Source organism: Syngnathus leptorhynchus, chromosome 10 (genome assembly GCF_054491065.1).
Source record: "Syngnathus leptorhynchus isolate UIUO chromosome 10, UIUO_Slep, whole genome shotgun sequence".
NCBI lineage: Eukaryota > Metazoa > Chordata > Actinopteri > Syngnathiformes > Syngnathidae > Syngnathus > Syngnathus leptorhynchus.
In genome coordinates, this window is record NC_141204.1 from 12,428,665 (window position 1) to 12,443,066 (window position 14,402).

Below are 14,402 nucleotides of genomic sequence, written 5' to 3' on the forward strand. Positions count from 1 at the left end.
CGAGTCTCATCTCGTGTCACATACGATTGGTGGTTGCTCCGTGGTGGTGAGACGCGAGGAAGCCGGGCGATGGCAGGAAATGCAGTGTGACGCTCGACGTCAGGTTCACATCTGCTGTTTGTTTGCGTTGCTCTGACCTTTAACCTCTGCCCTCCGTCACCCTCTTTCTTCCTCCTCATTGCGGATGAGTTTCGTAATGAGCAAATAGCGCTGGTGAGCCTCGGAGGAGCAATGACACTTGAACGTGTGCAACTGTCAGCGCTAATGTTAGCGGCTAGCATTAGTTGCCCTCATCAAAGTTGTAAAGGGCGAGCCACGCATGTACAGCCCTGATGAGCCGTATTGAGAACGAATTGATGTTTGGTTAGGGTTAAACAACGTCTGACCACGTGCTTGGCGAGTTCTAACATCCTGTAAGTGCGAAGGAAGTTAATGAACACATTGTGTTAACATACCATATTTTTCGGACTATAAGTTGCTCCGGAGTACAAGTCGCACCAGCTATAAAATGCATAATAAAGAAGAAAAAGACATACATAAGTCGCACTGGAGTATACATCGCATATTTGGGGGAAATTTATTTGATAAAATTCAACACCAAGAACAGACATGTCATCTTGAAAGACAAGTTAATGAACACGTTGTGCTAACATACCATATTTTTCGGACTATAAGTTGCTCCGGAGTACAAGTCGCACCAGCTATAAAATGCATAATAAAGAAGAAAAAGACTTACATAAGTCGCACTGGAGTATACATCTCATATTTGGGGGAAATTTATTTGATAAAATTCAACACCAAGAACAGACGTGTCATCTTGAAAGACAAGTTAATGAACACGTTGTGCTAACATACCATATTTTTCGGACTATAAATTGCTCCGGAGTACAAGTCGCACCAGCTATAAAATGCAGAATAAAGAAGAAAAAGATATACATAAGTCGCCCTGGAGTATACATTGCATATTTGGGGGAAATTTATTTGATAAAATTCAACACCAAGAACAGACATGTCATCTTGAAAGACAATCTAAAATAAAAATAGAATAGAGGCAGGCTGAATAATTTACAGAGTTATTCAAATAACTATAGCATAAATAACATGCTAACAAATTTACTAAACCATCCGTGTCACTCCAAATCACTATATCAAATGAAATCTTCATCCTCTGTGTCACTTTTAAACAACTCCGCTAACTTCGGAAGTAAAAGATGCGGCACTTCCTCTTCTACATCGCATACGTCAGTCTCGTCGTCAGTTGCAGTTCCAATTATTCCACAGTCCTATAGCACCCTCTTGCGGTTTAGTGTGAAAATAACGTGAAATGATACAATAATAATAATTTCGCACATAAGTCGCTCCTGAGTATATGTCGCACCCCCAGCCAAACTATGAAAAAAAACTGCAACTTATAGTCTGGAAAATACGGTAGTCATTTGGCAATTTTAGGCAACTATTTAAAAAATATAAATACCCATAAGCTACGCTAGGGAACATGCTAAGAAACACGGGGAGTGTTGACATTCTGCCAGGTGACCTTTGCCCTCAGCACGTCTGTCAATCATCACCAAGTGGCCAAGGAGGGAAGCGCCCCTCACAAGTGGATGCGAGATTTAATCACTAAGCCACTAAAACGCGCACTTGAATCAATTAGCGTCGCTGTGTGGCTCGTGACTCGCTAAGCACAAAATGCCTCAGCAGTTGTGTCAGTTCAAGTCAATTGACCACCATTTGAAATTATCAAACAGGAAGTAGCGACGCGGCTCAGTCAGGAAGATGACAAGTCAGCGAACCCCGCTAAGATCCACGGCAAACTCTTTTCAGGATGTTTGGACTTGGGCTGGCTGTTGAGAGGAAACGTCCGTCCGTGCGCTCCTCACCCGCTTTCTTTTTCTACTCGGCTGTGGTGTCGGGGATCACGTCCATGTCGACTTTTTCACCTTCAACCCGCCAACAGATCAATTTGATCCTGAACGTTCTTATCATGAATCTTCTTATCATGAATGTTCTTATCATGAATGTTCTTATCATGAACGTTATCATTCACTGTAAGCCGGTTTGTCGCTTGTTTGCATCAACAATGGGACGTTTCCTCCTTGGTGGAGATAATAAGCCAGAGTCAAAATTTGTGGAAAACTGCAACAACTATAAGTAGCATTGTGATGAGCAAAAAAAAATAATTGTGAAAAGTTAACCAAATGTTTGAATAAACAGCCAAAAAGAAAAAGCCACATTTATTATGAGTATATTTTCAACATAGTTTAACAGTTACAATTATTTTCAAGTTATATTCAATAGTGCATGGAAAGCTAAATCAAAAAATTGCTTCATAGTTTAAGATTACACCGTAACGAAGCCCCCAAAAAACTATTTAGGTTGAAGGAATATAAATCTTTTTTTTTTTTTTTTCAGTAGCCAAAGACCTATTCCAAATGTAACAGTTTAAAACATCCATCCATTTTCTGAACCGCTTGTCCCCATGGGGGTCACAGGCGTGCTGGAGCCTATCCTAGCCGTCATCGGGCAGTAGATGGGGGACACCCTGAACTGGTTGCCAGCCAATTGCAGGGCACACAGAGATGAACAACCATTCGCACTTTCAACCACACTTGGAAATCTCAATTGGCCTACCAAGCATGTTTTGGGGATATGGGAGGAAACCGGAGTGCCCGGAGGAAACCCACGCGGGCTTGAGGAGAACATGCTAACTCCACACAGGGAGTGCCATAGGTGGAATCGAACCCGCACCCTCCTAACTGTGAGGCGAACGTGCTACCCAGTGTGCCCACTTAGCTGCCTCAGTTTAAACCAGTCTGAAAAATTTTGTATTCAAGATGGAATTGAAAACGTGAGTTCAAATTTCTCCTTTTCAAAAGTTCCTTGAGTGTGAATGCCTTTCTTTCTTTTTTCTGGCTGCCTGTCTTCCTCCTCGCCCGGGTCCGCCTCTTATGCAAATAAGGCAGGCCGTGATTGGTTGTGCTAGCTGCGCCCCCCCCCCACCCACCCCCGGCCTCCGCTGAGGTCTTTTCAGTTTGGAACTTTGAGCGTCTTGCTGGTGGATAAACACCTTCCGTTCCTTCTTTCTCTGCCACAGTCTGTCCGTCTTTTCATGCCTCCGTCTTGGGTGCTCCTCGCATGTCGTTTCCGGTGGGTTGATCAGCATTTTTCTTGCTAGTAGCGGGTGAGTTGAACAAAGGCTCTTGTTGTCATGCGCACACATGGATGCTCACGCATGGACCAAAGCTCCTGAAGCCATTGGATTGATCTGGATTCACTGACGTCGGCGGTCTTTCTTTTTTTTTTTTGTGGAGGCGGGTTTCCCACGGATGCTTGACTAGAACGGGCGTCAAACTTTGTTACCGATGGAGCTCCAGAGTGCCAGCGTTCCGTTCTCGGCTCCCCTGTCCCCCACGCAGGACTACAAGAGGCCCCTTTCCCCTTCTGTGCTTCCCGGCCGGATCCCCGCACGGATGTCCAGCCCGGGGCCCGGCGGGGACGAAGATGGGGGCGGCTTCTCGGGCCAGACGGCGTTCAACTACAACCAGCTGGAGGGACGCTTCAAACAGCTGCAAGGTAAGACACTCGCAGATGTCTTTGCTTTCTTTGGGAACGGCAACAATAAGAAAGAAGGCTCAAATGCAGGCATTTTTAAAAACCTTTCTTCTGCTCTGAGGGAAGCTTTTGCTCACTATGTCTCTGGATAAAAAATAAAAAAAAAAAAATCACCAGAAAACAGCAGCGGAACAAATTTCTGAGAAAAAAAAAAGTCTCTCTTCTCGATCCATCCGTGTTCAGACCAGACAAAGTTCCGGGATGTCAGATCACCTAGTTCAGCCTTTCAAGCCGTGCTTATCAGTCTCAACTTCCCTCTGTTGGAACACAAACTCTCCAAGTCTTGAGTTCCTGGGCTCTCCAGATCAAAAGTCCACTTTTGGCCGCTGTCGGTCTTTGCCCCTTCGCCTTTAGCGCCATCTGTTGATGACGTTAAGTTTGGAGCATCCACTGGACGTGGCTCGCAGTTCCACCTGGGTCGCGCATGGAGGAAATGTGTCATCAACACAATCAAAATGGATCTTCAGGTTGACCATAGACGTGCAACGTTTTTATTTTATGTCCATTGTTGGCAGCCAACCTCACGCTCGTCCTTGTCGCTCTTCCTCCCATGGAGCCTCCTCATCTTCCTCATCAATCTTTCATGAGTGCCGGCGTCACACAGCCCTTGTAATTAGAGATGCGCTACAAAGGTGTATACATATATAAAGGTGTGTGTGCGCGCGTGTGTATATGTATGTATGAATAATTTATATATATATATGTGTGTGTATATTACATATATATTATAGCGCTATATTCTGACTGTCTGCTGTATGCAAAAAAGTTTACTTGCGCCATTTTTGCTCTTATTTATTTATTTATTTATTATTCATTGCTCTTGTTTATTCATTGTATGTGCCTTCTTGGTTTTACTTTTTAAATGTGTGTGTGCGTGTGTGTGTGCACACCGTATTTTATAAGGCGCACCTAAAAACCTAAAATTTTCTCAAAAGTGCGCCTTATAGTCCGGTGCGCCTTATATATATGAATCAATTTATGAATTTGTTGATCCATACTGGTTGTACATAGTGCTCTGCCAAAATATTTCAGTACGTTTTAGTACGACTAGTAAATTACAAGGTTGCATCGCTTCCCAGCATTACGGCAACCGTGGTCAGGGGGCGTCACTGAATAGCTGTTGTACCCGTGAGGCTATTTCATTTCAAAATAGGCTGCTCCGTTAATGTTTCGAGTAAATTTACGGATCGTTATGGAAGGGAAGCAGTACCAATGTGTTAGATCGAAGTTTAGTCACTGCCGATCCTTTTATAGGAGTTTGTTTGAGAAACGCGATTGTTTACGCTTTGCAGAGGCTCATGGGAGTCTGCGAGCTGAGGCTCATGGGAGTTTGCGGACGGCTTATATATATATATATTATATATTATAATATATATTATATATATAATATATATATTATATATATAATATGTGTGTGTGTGTGTGTGTGTGTGTGTGTGTGTGTGTGTGTGTGTGTGTGTGTGTGTGTGTGTGTGTGTGTGTGTGTGTGTGTGTGTGTGTGTGTGTGTGTGTGTGTGTGTGTGTGTGTGTGTGTGTGTGTGTGTGTGTGTGTGTGTGTGTGTGTGTGTGTGTGTGTGTGTGTGTGTGTGTGTGTGTGTGTGTGTGTGTGTGTGTGTGTGTGTGTGTGTGTGTGTGTGTGTGTGTGTGTGTGTGTGTGTGTGTGTGTGTGTGTGTGTGTGTAAAATCTCGGGGATGGAGAAGCCTTTGGCTGACAAAACAAAATGCCCGGGCCTAACCTCTGTATGAGGAACTTTCTCAACGACGCCATTGATAAGTTTGGCCACGTGGCTCTCACATGAGCTTTGGCAAAAGCAGGACAACAAGTCAGTCAGCAAGGCTTCAGCCATGCGTTCTTCCCGCTTAACTCCATCAATGGCAGAATGGCATCGTTGTCGCTTCCAAGGTGACACTGGGACGAGGTGATGGAGGACGGCCACGCCGTCTGCCTCAAACCGCCGTGCGAGCGCGCGCTCGTTCTGTACCATGAAAGAGGTCTTTGATAGAAATTGCCCATTGAGCGTGCTCCCGGCTGTGCATTGGGGCCACTGGGCTTCCAGGGCACACTTAGAGCAACAGAAAAAAGTGAATGTTTAAAATACTTATTGTGACTGTCTGTCTTTGTGTCAGAGAGTGAATGTGTGTGTGTGTGTGTGTGTGTGTGTGTGTGTGTGTGTGTGTGTGTGTGTGTGTGTGTGTGTGTGTGTGTGTGTGTGTGTGTGTGTGTGTGTGTGTGTGTGTGTGTGTGGGGCTAGCGTGTCACGTTCCTCAATCCGGTATTTTTAATTTTTTTTTGCAGTTTGATGGTCAAAAACAATACAAAGTCAAAGATGACTTCCTCAAGGCTTAATGCCAGGTCCCAATATTTTTTCGGGAGACCCAAAACTTAAATGCGCATCAGAACTGGATTTTTGGGTGCTGTATTTTAAAAAGTGAGTTTTTCCATCATAGAAGCACCGTCAAAATGGTTTACCGTAAGAAAATTCCTTGCCAACCCAAATGAATAATTCAATGAGTGTCCCAAAAGGGATTGGTTGTTTCTTTAGTGATGTCACAGATATCAGGCTGCTTGACTGACAACCTGACACCGTGACTGACTGAGGCCTCTAGTTGCCACAGCGACAGGGTAAGCAGCAACATCACCCGAGCGCCACGCAATCTTGTCACCGGCTCCTCCGTTTTCTGACAATGACCGTCCGTCCTCATTGATGCCTATTTGTGCATCATCGTTTCGCAATAACAAGCACGTGCCGCTTTGCTAGCGCCACGGCGCTATGTTTAAAAGAAGCTTTGCGTGCTCGACGTTCCGGAATGTCACAGGGCACACATTTTGTTTAAATTGCGTCAACGGTCAGTGAATCTCCGTTAAATTTCAAAAGGGACGCACAAAACTAAATCAAATGTAAAATGGTGTGTCGAGGAACAGAGCGCCTTGACTTGAATGTTTTTGCAGATACCAGCTTGTGTTTGAGCTCAGTGCTTCTCGGCATGTTGTCGCGCAACTTCCACTTGGGGGACAAAAGTGGAAAAACATCCGGCAACGATGAAGCGCCAAATAGCGGCCTGGCCTCATGTTCAGATTTTAGTGCTTGGGCCTTGCCCAACGCTTCCGCACGACGTGAGTAACGTCCTTTCTATGCCATGACATTGAGTCACCGAGCTCTCATTTTATGCGAGACCCTCTTTGACGGCCGCTGCTATCACAACACGCACATGTCCGTCATTGCTGGGAGCAGACCGAGACTCTCTTGAGACAGCGGGAATGTTGGAATGCTGCAAGTGTGTGTTTTTCCATGACCGCATGATGACTGTGTGTGTGTGTGTGCGTGTGCGTGTGCGTGTGTGCTTGGCTCGTGTCCAGTTGGAAACCTCTGTTTAAGAGACGCGTGCCGTAGTGGTTCCAGATGTCGGACGCACGCTGAATGGTCTTAGGGGCGTGGGGCGCCGGCCTTGTCACTGACGCGCACCTGCACGCCAAGGCTTGAGCCACACTTGCACACTTTGACTCATCACAAACTTGTTACACTAAGGACCAGTCCCAAAAACTAATTGCTCCCAAGTAGCCCCAAAACCAGACAAATTATTAATAGTATCAGGTCAGTTGATTGGGGAATGCGATTTTTCATTTCTTTCCTTCTATTCAGAAATAGCAGAAAATGCCCAAGCATAAGTTGATTGGGTCACTTCTTGCTTTGGTTTAGGACACGCAAGTCGAGAATTTGGAAAAGTTCGCCTTCCACGGGGTCTCTAAATGCTTTATCAGTCATCGAATTCAATTTGAGAGTGGTGATTTAAAGTCTGTGATGAATAGTATAGCAAAGATGTGTCCAGCCACTAAATGCGTGCGTGTCCACGCGGAGGAATGCGTGTGCTGTCTCATGATGCGGCACAATTATTGCTTGTGTTTGCAAAGTGATGACCAGCCAATGCATGCCTCCTGACCATTTGGCTGCACCCGGCTGGTCGTCAGTCCGTCCGTCTGTCGAGCTAAGTCTACATACGTGTGCGCACTGCCGTGTGTGTTTCCGTAATTGTGCACTGGTGTATGTGTGAGTCTATCGTCGTAACCATCTTGGTCAACAAAGCGGTGTGTGTGTTTGTGTGTTTGTGTGTGTGTGTGTGTGTGTGTGTTTGTGTGTGTGTGTATGTGTGTGTGTGTGAGAGAGTGTGAGAGTGAGAGAGTGTGAGAGTGTGAGACTTTCTGTACACTAGTACATTTGTCTTCTTGTCAGTATGTGTTATGTCCGTGTGTTTTTGTGCACGCTGAAGTCTATTGATTGCATTCTGTTTTCTGTACCCGTGGAGACCAACGTCGACACTCATATTTCCGCATTAATGTCGAGTCCCAAGTTAGTGTATGTGCCGCCCCCCCCCCTCCATCAATCCTGCTATGTGTCGTCTTACTGCTGCTTCCTGTGTGTCGGGCAGGACAAGAAATTCAAGCCTTTGACTATGACTTGTGCTGCATGCCAAAACGGCTTTCGTTGGCTGCACAGTGCCTTGGACTTGTGCTTAACGTTGGCCAATCTTTTGGCAGTCAGAAATGAATGCAAAGTCATGTGAAGATGACCTTGTGACTTGTTTGTTGTCTTCCTTCCTCCCTTTTTTTTCTTGGAGCTTTGTTTGGCCGGAAAAGCCACACAATGCTTGTCATGTCTCTTGACAACTTCCGCACCGCACGCACGCACCACACACACACACACACACACACACACACACACACACACACTTTGCTTTTCCATCTTTGTTTTCTCACTCACACACGCACAGACACACACACAGCTCAGGGCAGACGGAGTTGCATCTGAATATTGATGCTGTCTTTCATCCAGCCAGTTTCCACATTCCCTAATAAAGCTGCATGTGCGCTACACACACACACACACACACACACACACACACACGCATGCATGCGTGTATTTCTGGATTTTCCTCAACTCCCACAGGAAGCCCCTCCCTCATGCACGCTCACACGCACAGCAGGGAACAATGTGAGTGCTGACTACAGAGTGACAGTCTTTTTTGTTGTTGTTTTTGGTCAGATGAGCGTGAGGCGGTGCAGAAGAAGACGTTCACCAAATGGGTGAACTCTCACCTCTCTCGAGTGTCCTGTCGTATCACCGACCTCTATGTGGACCTCCGCGATGGGCGCATGCTCATCAAGCTGCTGGAGGTCCTCAGCGGCGAGAGACTGGTATGCATACCATCTCTCTCTCTCTCACACACACACACACACACACACACACAACCATCTGATACAATTTGAGTATAATAAATGTAAATGTGTGCATGTCTCCATGACAACAGTCACAGGCATACTTGACAATCCTGCCCCCTCCTGGTCACTTGCAGTATTACCGGCCAGAAATCGTCCATTCTTCTTTTGCTCAAGCCGTCGTCGTCTCACGTTGTTCTCAATGTTGCCGATCGTTTTACAAAGTCCAAATGATCGTCAGTCTGCCTTTAAGGAGGACTGCAGGAACGGGAGAAGACTTAGTGTTGAGAGCTGGACATTTGGTCTCCAAACAATAAAGGCAGCAGCGCCTGCCAATGGATGAGTTGCTGACAAAGGTCTGAATTGGTTGTGCCGCTTGCCGTCGCTCAGCCCAAGCCCACCAAAGGCCGCATGAGGATCCACTGCCTGGAGAACGTGGACAAGGCCCTGCAGTTCCTCAAGGAGCAGCGCGTCCACCTGGAGAATATGGGCTCGCACGACATTGTGGACGGCAACCACCGCCTAACGTTGGGCCTCATCTGGACCATCATCTTGCGATTCCAGGTACCTGCGCCCACTCACGTGCTCGTTAATGCATCTGCTGCCTCCAAAACGCTTGTGACATAAGCTGCACTTTCTTCCTGTGGGAAATGTTGACTCCAGTATAATGAACACTTTCCAATCATTTTACCTTCTTTCATTTGTTTGCAGATCCAAGACATCAGCGTGGAGACAGAGGACAACAAAGAGAAGAAGTCAGCCAAAGATGCTCTTCTGCTCTGGTGCCAGATGAAGACGGCCGGGTGAGCGGTGGCATAATGTGACGGGACAGCGGCCATCCCAGTGCTCAATCAGCGTGTGTGCGTGTGTCGCAGGTACCCAAACGTCAACATCCACAACTTCTCCACCAGCTGGAGGGATGGGATGGCCTTCAATGCCATCATCCACAAACACAGGTGACTATCTTGCAACACGCCGTTGTCTTCCAAAGAGAAGTCAGTCCTGTCACCAAAGGGAGAGTCACAGTCCAGTTGTCACGCAACATGTGAGCTTGGTGGAGCTCCTGTGTGGAAATGCGAGCGGACGACACACTTGTCACCTTTGTGTCCCCTGTCAGACCGGACCTGATCGACTTTGACAAGCTGAAGAAGTCCAACGCGCACCACAACCTGCAGAACGCCTTTAACCTGGCCGAGCAGCACCTGGGCCTCACCAAACTTCTGGACCCTGAAGGTCCTCCGCCCCCTCTGCCCTTGCCCTAATTTGCCTGCAAATACTTGGTGGTTAGCATTAGGCTAACGCTAGCCGCGACGGCATTGCTGTCAGCTCGCGCGAGACAACGCCATGTCACGCCATGGAGATGCCGCCACTGACTTGGCTCTCACCCTCTGCTGGCAGACATCAGTGTGGACCACCCCGATGAGAAGTCCATCATCACTTACGTGGTCACCTACTACCACTACTTCTCCAAGATGAAGGCACTCAAGGTGGAGGGCAAGCGCATCGGCAAGGTGAGCGCTGAGCTCAGCCGTGTTGGTCAAAACACACTTCAGGACTGGAATCCCTGATTTAAAAAAAAAAAAAGAAAGAAAGAAAGAAAAAAGCATCTGCACCGTGTCGCGTTTTGCGCACAGGTACTGGACAACGCCATTGAGACGGAGAGGATGGTAGACAAGTACGAGCTTTTGGCGTCGGAGCTCCTGGAGTGGATAGAGCAAACCATCATCATCCTCAACAATAGGAAGTTTGCCAACTCGCTGGTGGGTGTCCAGCAGCAGCTCCAGGCCTTCAACACCTACAGGACAGTGGAGAAGCCTCCAAAGTGCGTACGCCATGCATCATAGCACAACAGCATGTTTCACATTCTTATCCGTTTCAACGAGTGTTTGCTTTTGTGTACTCATGATACAGAACACTCGCACTTTAGCTACATCAAATTTCAATGAGCAAAGACCTTTCGGTTATTTCTTACTCATATCAATGGCGTCAAACCTTCCCTGTGTCGTAGCTCCGACTTTTTATTCCAAATCACGTCATTCAGTTTTAACGTGATATGGACACTCCCTCTAGTGGTACACAAACGAATCTCGGAATTAAATACAAATCAACCGTTCGTTGCAGTTTTGTCATTAGAACCGATACTTTCTGTACCAATTCGGTACCAATACGCAGAAAATATGTCGCTACCTGGTTTTTGTGGTACCGAATATTTAACTTTTCACCCGGCAAGCTTTGTCGATTCCTAACAGAACTGAAGGGGGCATTCGAGGCAGATGCAACCAGAGCAATTATAGATTTGTCCATTTACTATCACTGTTGTGCCATATTACGTTATAAATACGTTAACCCAAATGTGCCTACGTGCCGTCATTTCGGCTGGGGCGATACAGTCACCAAACGTATTTATTGTCAAACACGTGGACAAAGTGCGCAGACAAAGGCTCAAATATGCAAAATTACGTTTAGGCACTTGTTGAGGGCCTTCTTGGCTATAGCAAATGGATTAGTGATTTTAAAAGTAAGTGGATTCTGTTGTTTTTTTACTGTGGTACCGAATTAGTATCGAGAATTGTGGAAAATCACGGGTATCTGTACAGACTACTAAAATTCTGGTATCGTGACATCCCGAGTAAACTGTGGAAAGTCACTTTTCGACCATATTACATCTCAGTTGTATTTAACTCTTGATGACGATACATTTACTCGTAATAATAAAGAATGGTTTGTTTGTTTTTTAATGACTAGTTATTCAATTAATTACTAAAGTCATTCCTTCAACTTATGTGCTGCACATTTTAACTGAATCCTGATCATAAAATCGTGTGTGTGTGTGCGTGCATGCATGCATGTGCGTATGTGTAGGTTCACGGAGAAGGGCAACCTGGAGGTTCTTCTGTTCACCATCCAGAGCAAGATGAGGGCCAACAACCAGAAGGTGTACACGCCTCGTGAGGGAAAACTCATCTCGGACATCAACAAGGTGACAACGCCCACCCGGACGTTGTGGAGTGACATGACATGTGCATGGTGTGACCGAATGACGCGCCGTTTGCTATAGGCGTGGGAACGTCTGGAGAAGGCGGAGCACGAGCGTGAGTTGGCGCTGAGGACGGAGCTGATTCGCCAGGAGAAACTGGAACAGCTGGCACGCCGCTTTGACCGCAAGGCGGCCATGCGGGAGACGTGGCTGAGCGAAAACCAGCGGCTGGTCTCTCAGGTGACGGCTGCCGCCGTGCCGCTGCCACCATTCAGCGATTGCAGCGCGCCCGTTTTGAGTGTGCGTGCATGTCTGTTTCCACAGGACAACTTTGGCTTCGATCTCCAGGCAGTGGAAGCGGCCACCAAGAAGCACGAGGCCATCGAGACGGACATCGGCGCTTATGAGGAGCGCGTTCAGGTGCTCGAGTCTCACCTGGTTCTCCTCCCACAATATTGTCAGATGGCGACTTTTTTCCCATGTACCGCCATGAAAACCTTTCTTGTAACATTTTATTTTTGACAAATGTTTCTCATTTAAAAGTGGTGAATAGAAGCGGAAACTTTTCGATTTGGGCTGGAAGAGACCTCACTCGCGGCCTCGTTTTCTGCTCCAGGCGGTTGTGTCTGTGGCCCGGGAGCTGGAGACAGAGCGCTACCACGACATCAAGCGCATTGCAGCCAGAAAGGACAACGTGATCCGCCTGTGGGAGTACCTGCTGGAGCTCCTTAAGGCGCGCCGGCTAAGGCTGGAGCAAACGCTGGGCATGCAGAGGGTCTTCCAGGAGATGCTCCACATCATGGACTGGATGGACGAGATGAAGGTGCCGTTACCTCGTATTGGGCCAAGGCCACCTTCTCATACGTTGGCGGAGGATGCGTGCCTTTTGTCCCCATTCACACCTTGACCCCAAGTGGACAAAATGGATGCCTGTATGTCGGTCACTTGCAGTCGCCGCTGGGACTGAATCTTGCTTTTGGTCATTTGGACACAGATGCTGCTGCTGTCTCAGGATTACGGCAAACACCTCCTGGGTGTGGAGGACCTGCTGCAGAAGCACGCCTTGGTGGAGGCCGACATTGGGATCCAGGCTGACCGCGTCCGCAACGTCAACGCCAACGCACAGAAGTTTGCCGGCGACTCCGACGGTGAGACCGAGCTTTGCTCCGAGGCTTGCACGAGCCTCAGACCAACTCTTCTCTTTGTCTTGGTCAGGGTACAAACCTTGCGACCCTCAGGTCATCAGGGAGCGCGTGGCCCACATGGAATTCTGCTACCAGGAACTCAGCCAGCTTGCGGCCGAGCGGCGAGCGCGCCTGGAAGAGTCGCGCCGCCTCTGGAAGTTCTTCTGGGAAATGGCAGAAGAGGTTTGTTGCTCTGCAACTCCTTTTCATACGCTGTTGGGAGCCTGCCCACCACCTTCAGCTTTTTCTCACCCAGGACTAATTTTAGCTGAGCGCCCAAAAAGAGTTTGTAGTTGTCGAGTGCTTGCCGATCTCCCGCGCCGGGTGTTGCGTTGGTGGGCCCTTTCCGTGACAATCACGCCACGTTGTTTGCGGTGGTGCGCGTGTGGCAGGAGGGCTGGATTCGCGAAAAGGAACAGATCCTCCCCTCGGAGGACTGCGGCAAGGACCTGACTGGTGCCCTGCGGCTGCTGAGTCAGCACAAGGCCTTGGAGGACGAGATGAGTGGACGCGCTGCCCACTTGCAGCAGACCATCAAGCAAGGGGAGCAGCTGGTGGCCGATAAGCACTTCGGCGCCGACAAGATTTGCGAACGCATCCAGGACATTCGGGTAGATGATAAATGACACGACATGATATGACATGATGGATTGACTTATTTTTTCCTTTTGTTTTGGTGGCGTGCGCATGGCAGGACCAGTGGGCGGCGCTGGAGCAGCTCTCGGCCGTCCGCAAGTCTCGACTGCAGGAGGCCTGCAACCAGCACCAGTTCCAAGTGAGGCATTCCACATCTTTGCTGAGCTTTAGCCAGGGGCTCACTTTTGTACCTGCGGCGGCCCCTTGTCACCCTATGCCGCCCTTCGCTTTTTGCACTTTGACCAGATCGCTGGGGTCAAGTTAGGAACGTTCTCATCGTGACCCTGTTAGTCCGTAAGGAGATCAATCCTAACATTACACGCCAAAACAGTCCAACCAATTGTGGGTGGTAAAGGGATAAGGGGCCTGGGGACGGATCGGTCGTGTGGGTGTGGAGAGGGTGACCAGAACATCGAGGATGTCCTCCGAGCGTGCCCCCTGTCATGCAGCCTGAACAACGCTGACTTGCTGAATGTGAATCAGAACACCCTAGAATGGTTGGCTGTTTGCTGTGACAAGCTATGATGATGATGATGATGACCGGATCGCAGATTTTAAAGTCATACCCATGCGTCTCGGTTGCAAGGCAGAAAAAACTACCGTATTTTCCAGACTATAAGGCGCACCTAAAAAAAAAAAAAAATTTCTCAAAAGCCGACAGTGCGCCTTATATATGGATCAATTGATGAATTTGTTGATCCATACTGGTTGTGCTCTGTCAAAATTTTCTGTACATTTTAGTACGACTAGTTAATTACAAAGTCGCATTGCTTACCAGCAT

General features: G+C 47.7%; 1 protein-coding gene across 2 annotated transcripts in view; it reads left to right on the top strand.

Moving 5' to 3' along the window:
- sptbn1 (spectrin, beta, non-erythrocytic 1) overlaps window positions 1-14,402 on the top strand; it is a 40,540-nt gene that overhangs the window by 8,420 nt on the left and 17,718 nt on the right. The window contains exons 1-16 of one of the 2 annotated variants that reach the window (XM_085923045.1): window positions 3,034-3,573; window positions 8,652-8,803; window positions 9,215-9,388; window positions 9,536-9,627; window positions 9,700-9,780; window positions 9,942-10,057; window positions 10,223-10,335; window positions 10,459-10,646; window positions 11,687-11,804; window positions 11,883-12,041; window positions 12,126-12,221; window positions 12,418-12,624; window positions 12,796-12,949; window positions 13,017-13,168; window positions 13,378-13,596; window positions 13,680-13,760. In XM_085923045.1, coding sequence (XP_085779171.1) covers window positions 3,363-3,573; window positions 8,652-8,803; window positions 9,215-9,388; window positions 9,536-9,627; window positions 9,700-9,780; window positions 9,942-10,057; window positions 10,223-10,335; window positions 10,459-10,646; window positions 11,687-11,804; window positions 11,883-12,041; window positions 12,126-12,221; window positions 12,418-12,624; window positions 12,796-12,949; window positions 13,017-13,168; window positions 13,378-13,596; window positions 13,680-13,760 — 2,313 coding nt within the window. In that variant the 5' untranslated portion in view covers window positions 3,034-3,362. Of the gene's footprint in view, window positions 1-3,033; window positions 3,574-8,651; window positions 8,804-9,214; window positions 9,389-9,535; window positions 9,628-9,699; window positions 9,781-9,941; window positions 10,058-10,222; window positions 10,336-10,458; window positions 10,647-11,686; window positions 11,805-11,882; window positions 12,042-12,125; window positions 12,222-12,417; window positions 12,625-12,795; window positions 12,950-13,016; window positions 13,169-13,377; window positions 13,597-13,679; window positions 13,761-14,402 lie in introns of those variants that run through there. The other variant, XM_085923044.1, reaches the window with a different exon arrangement.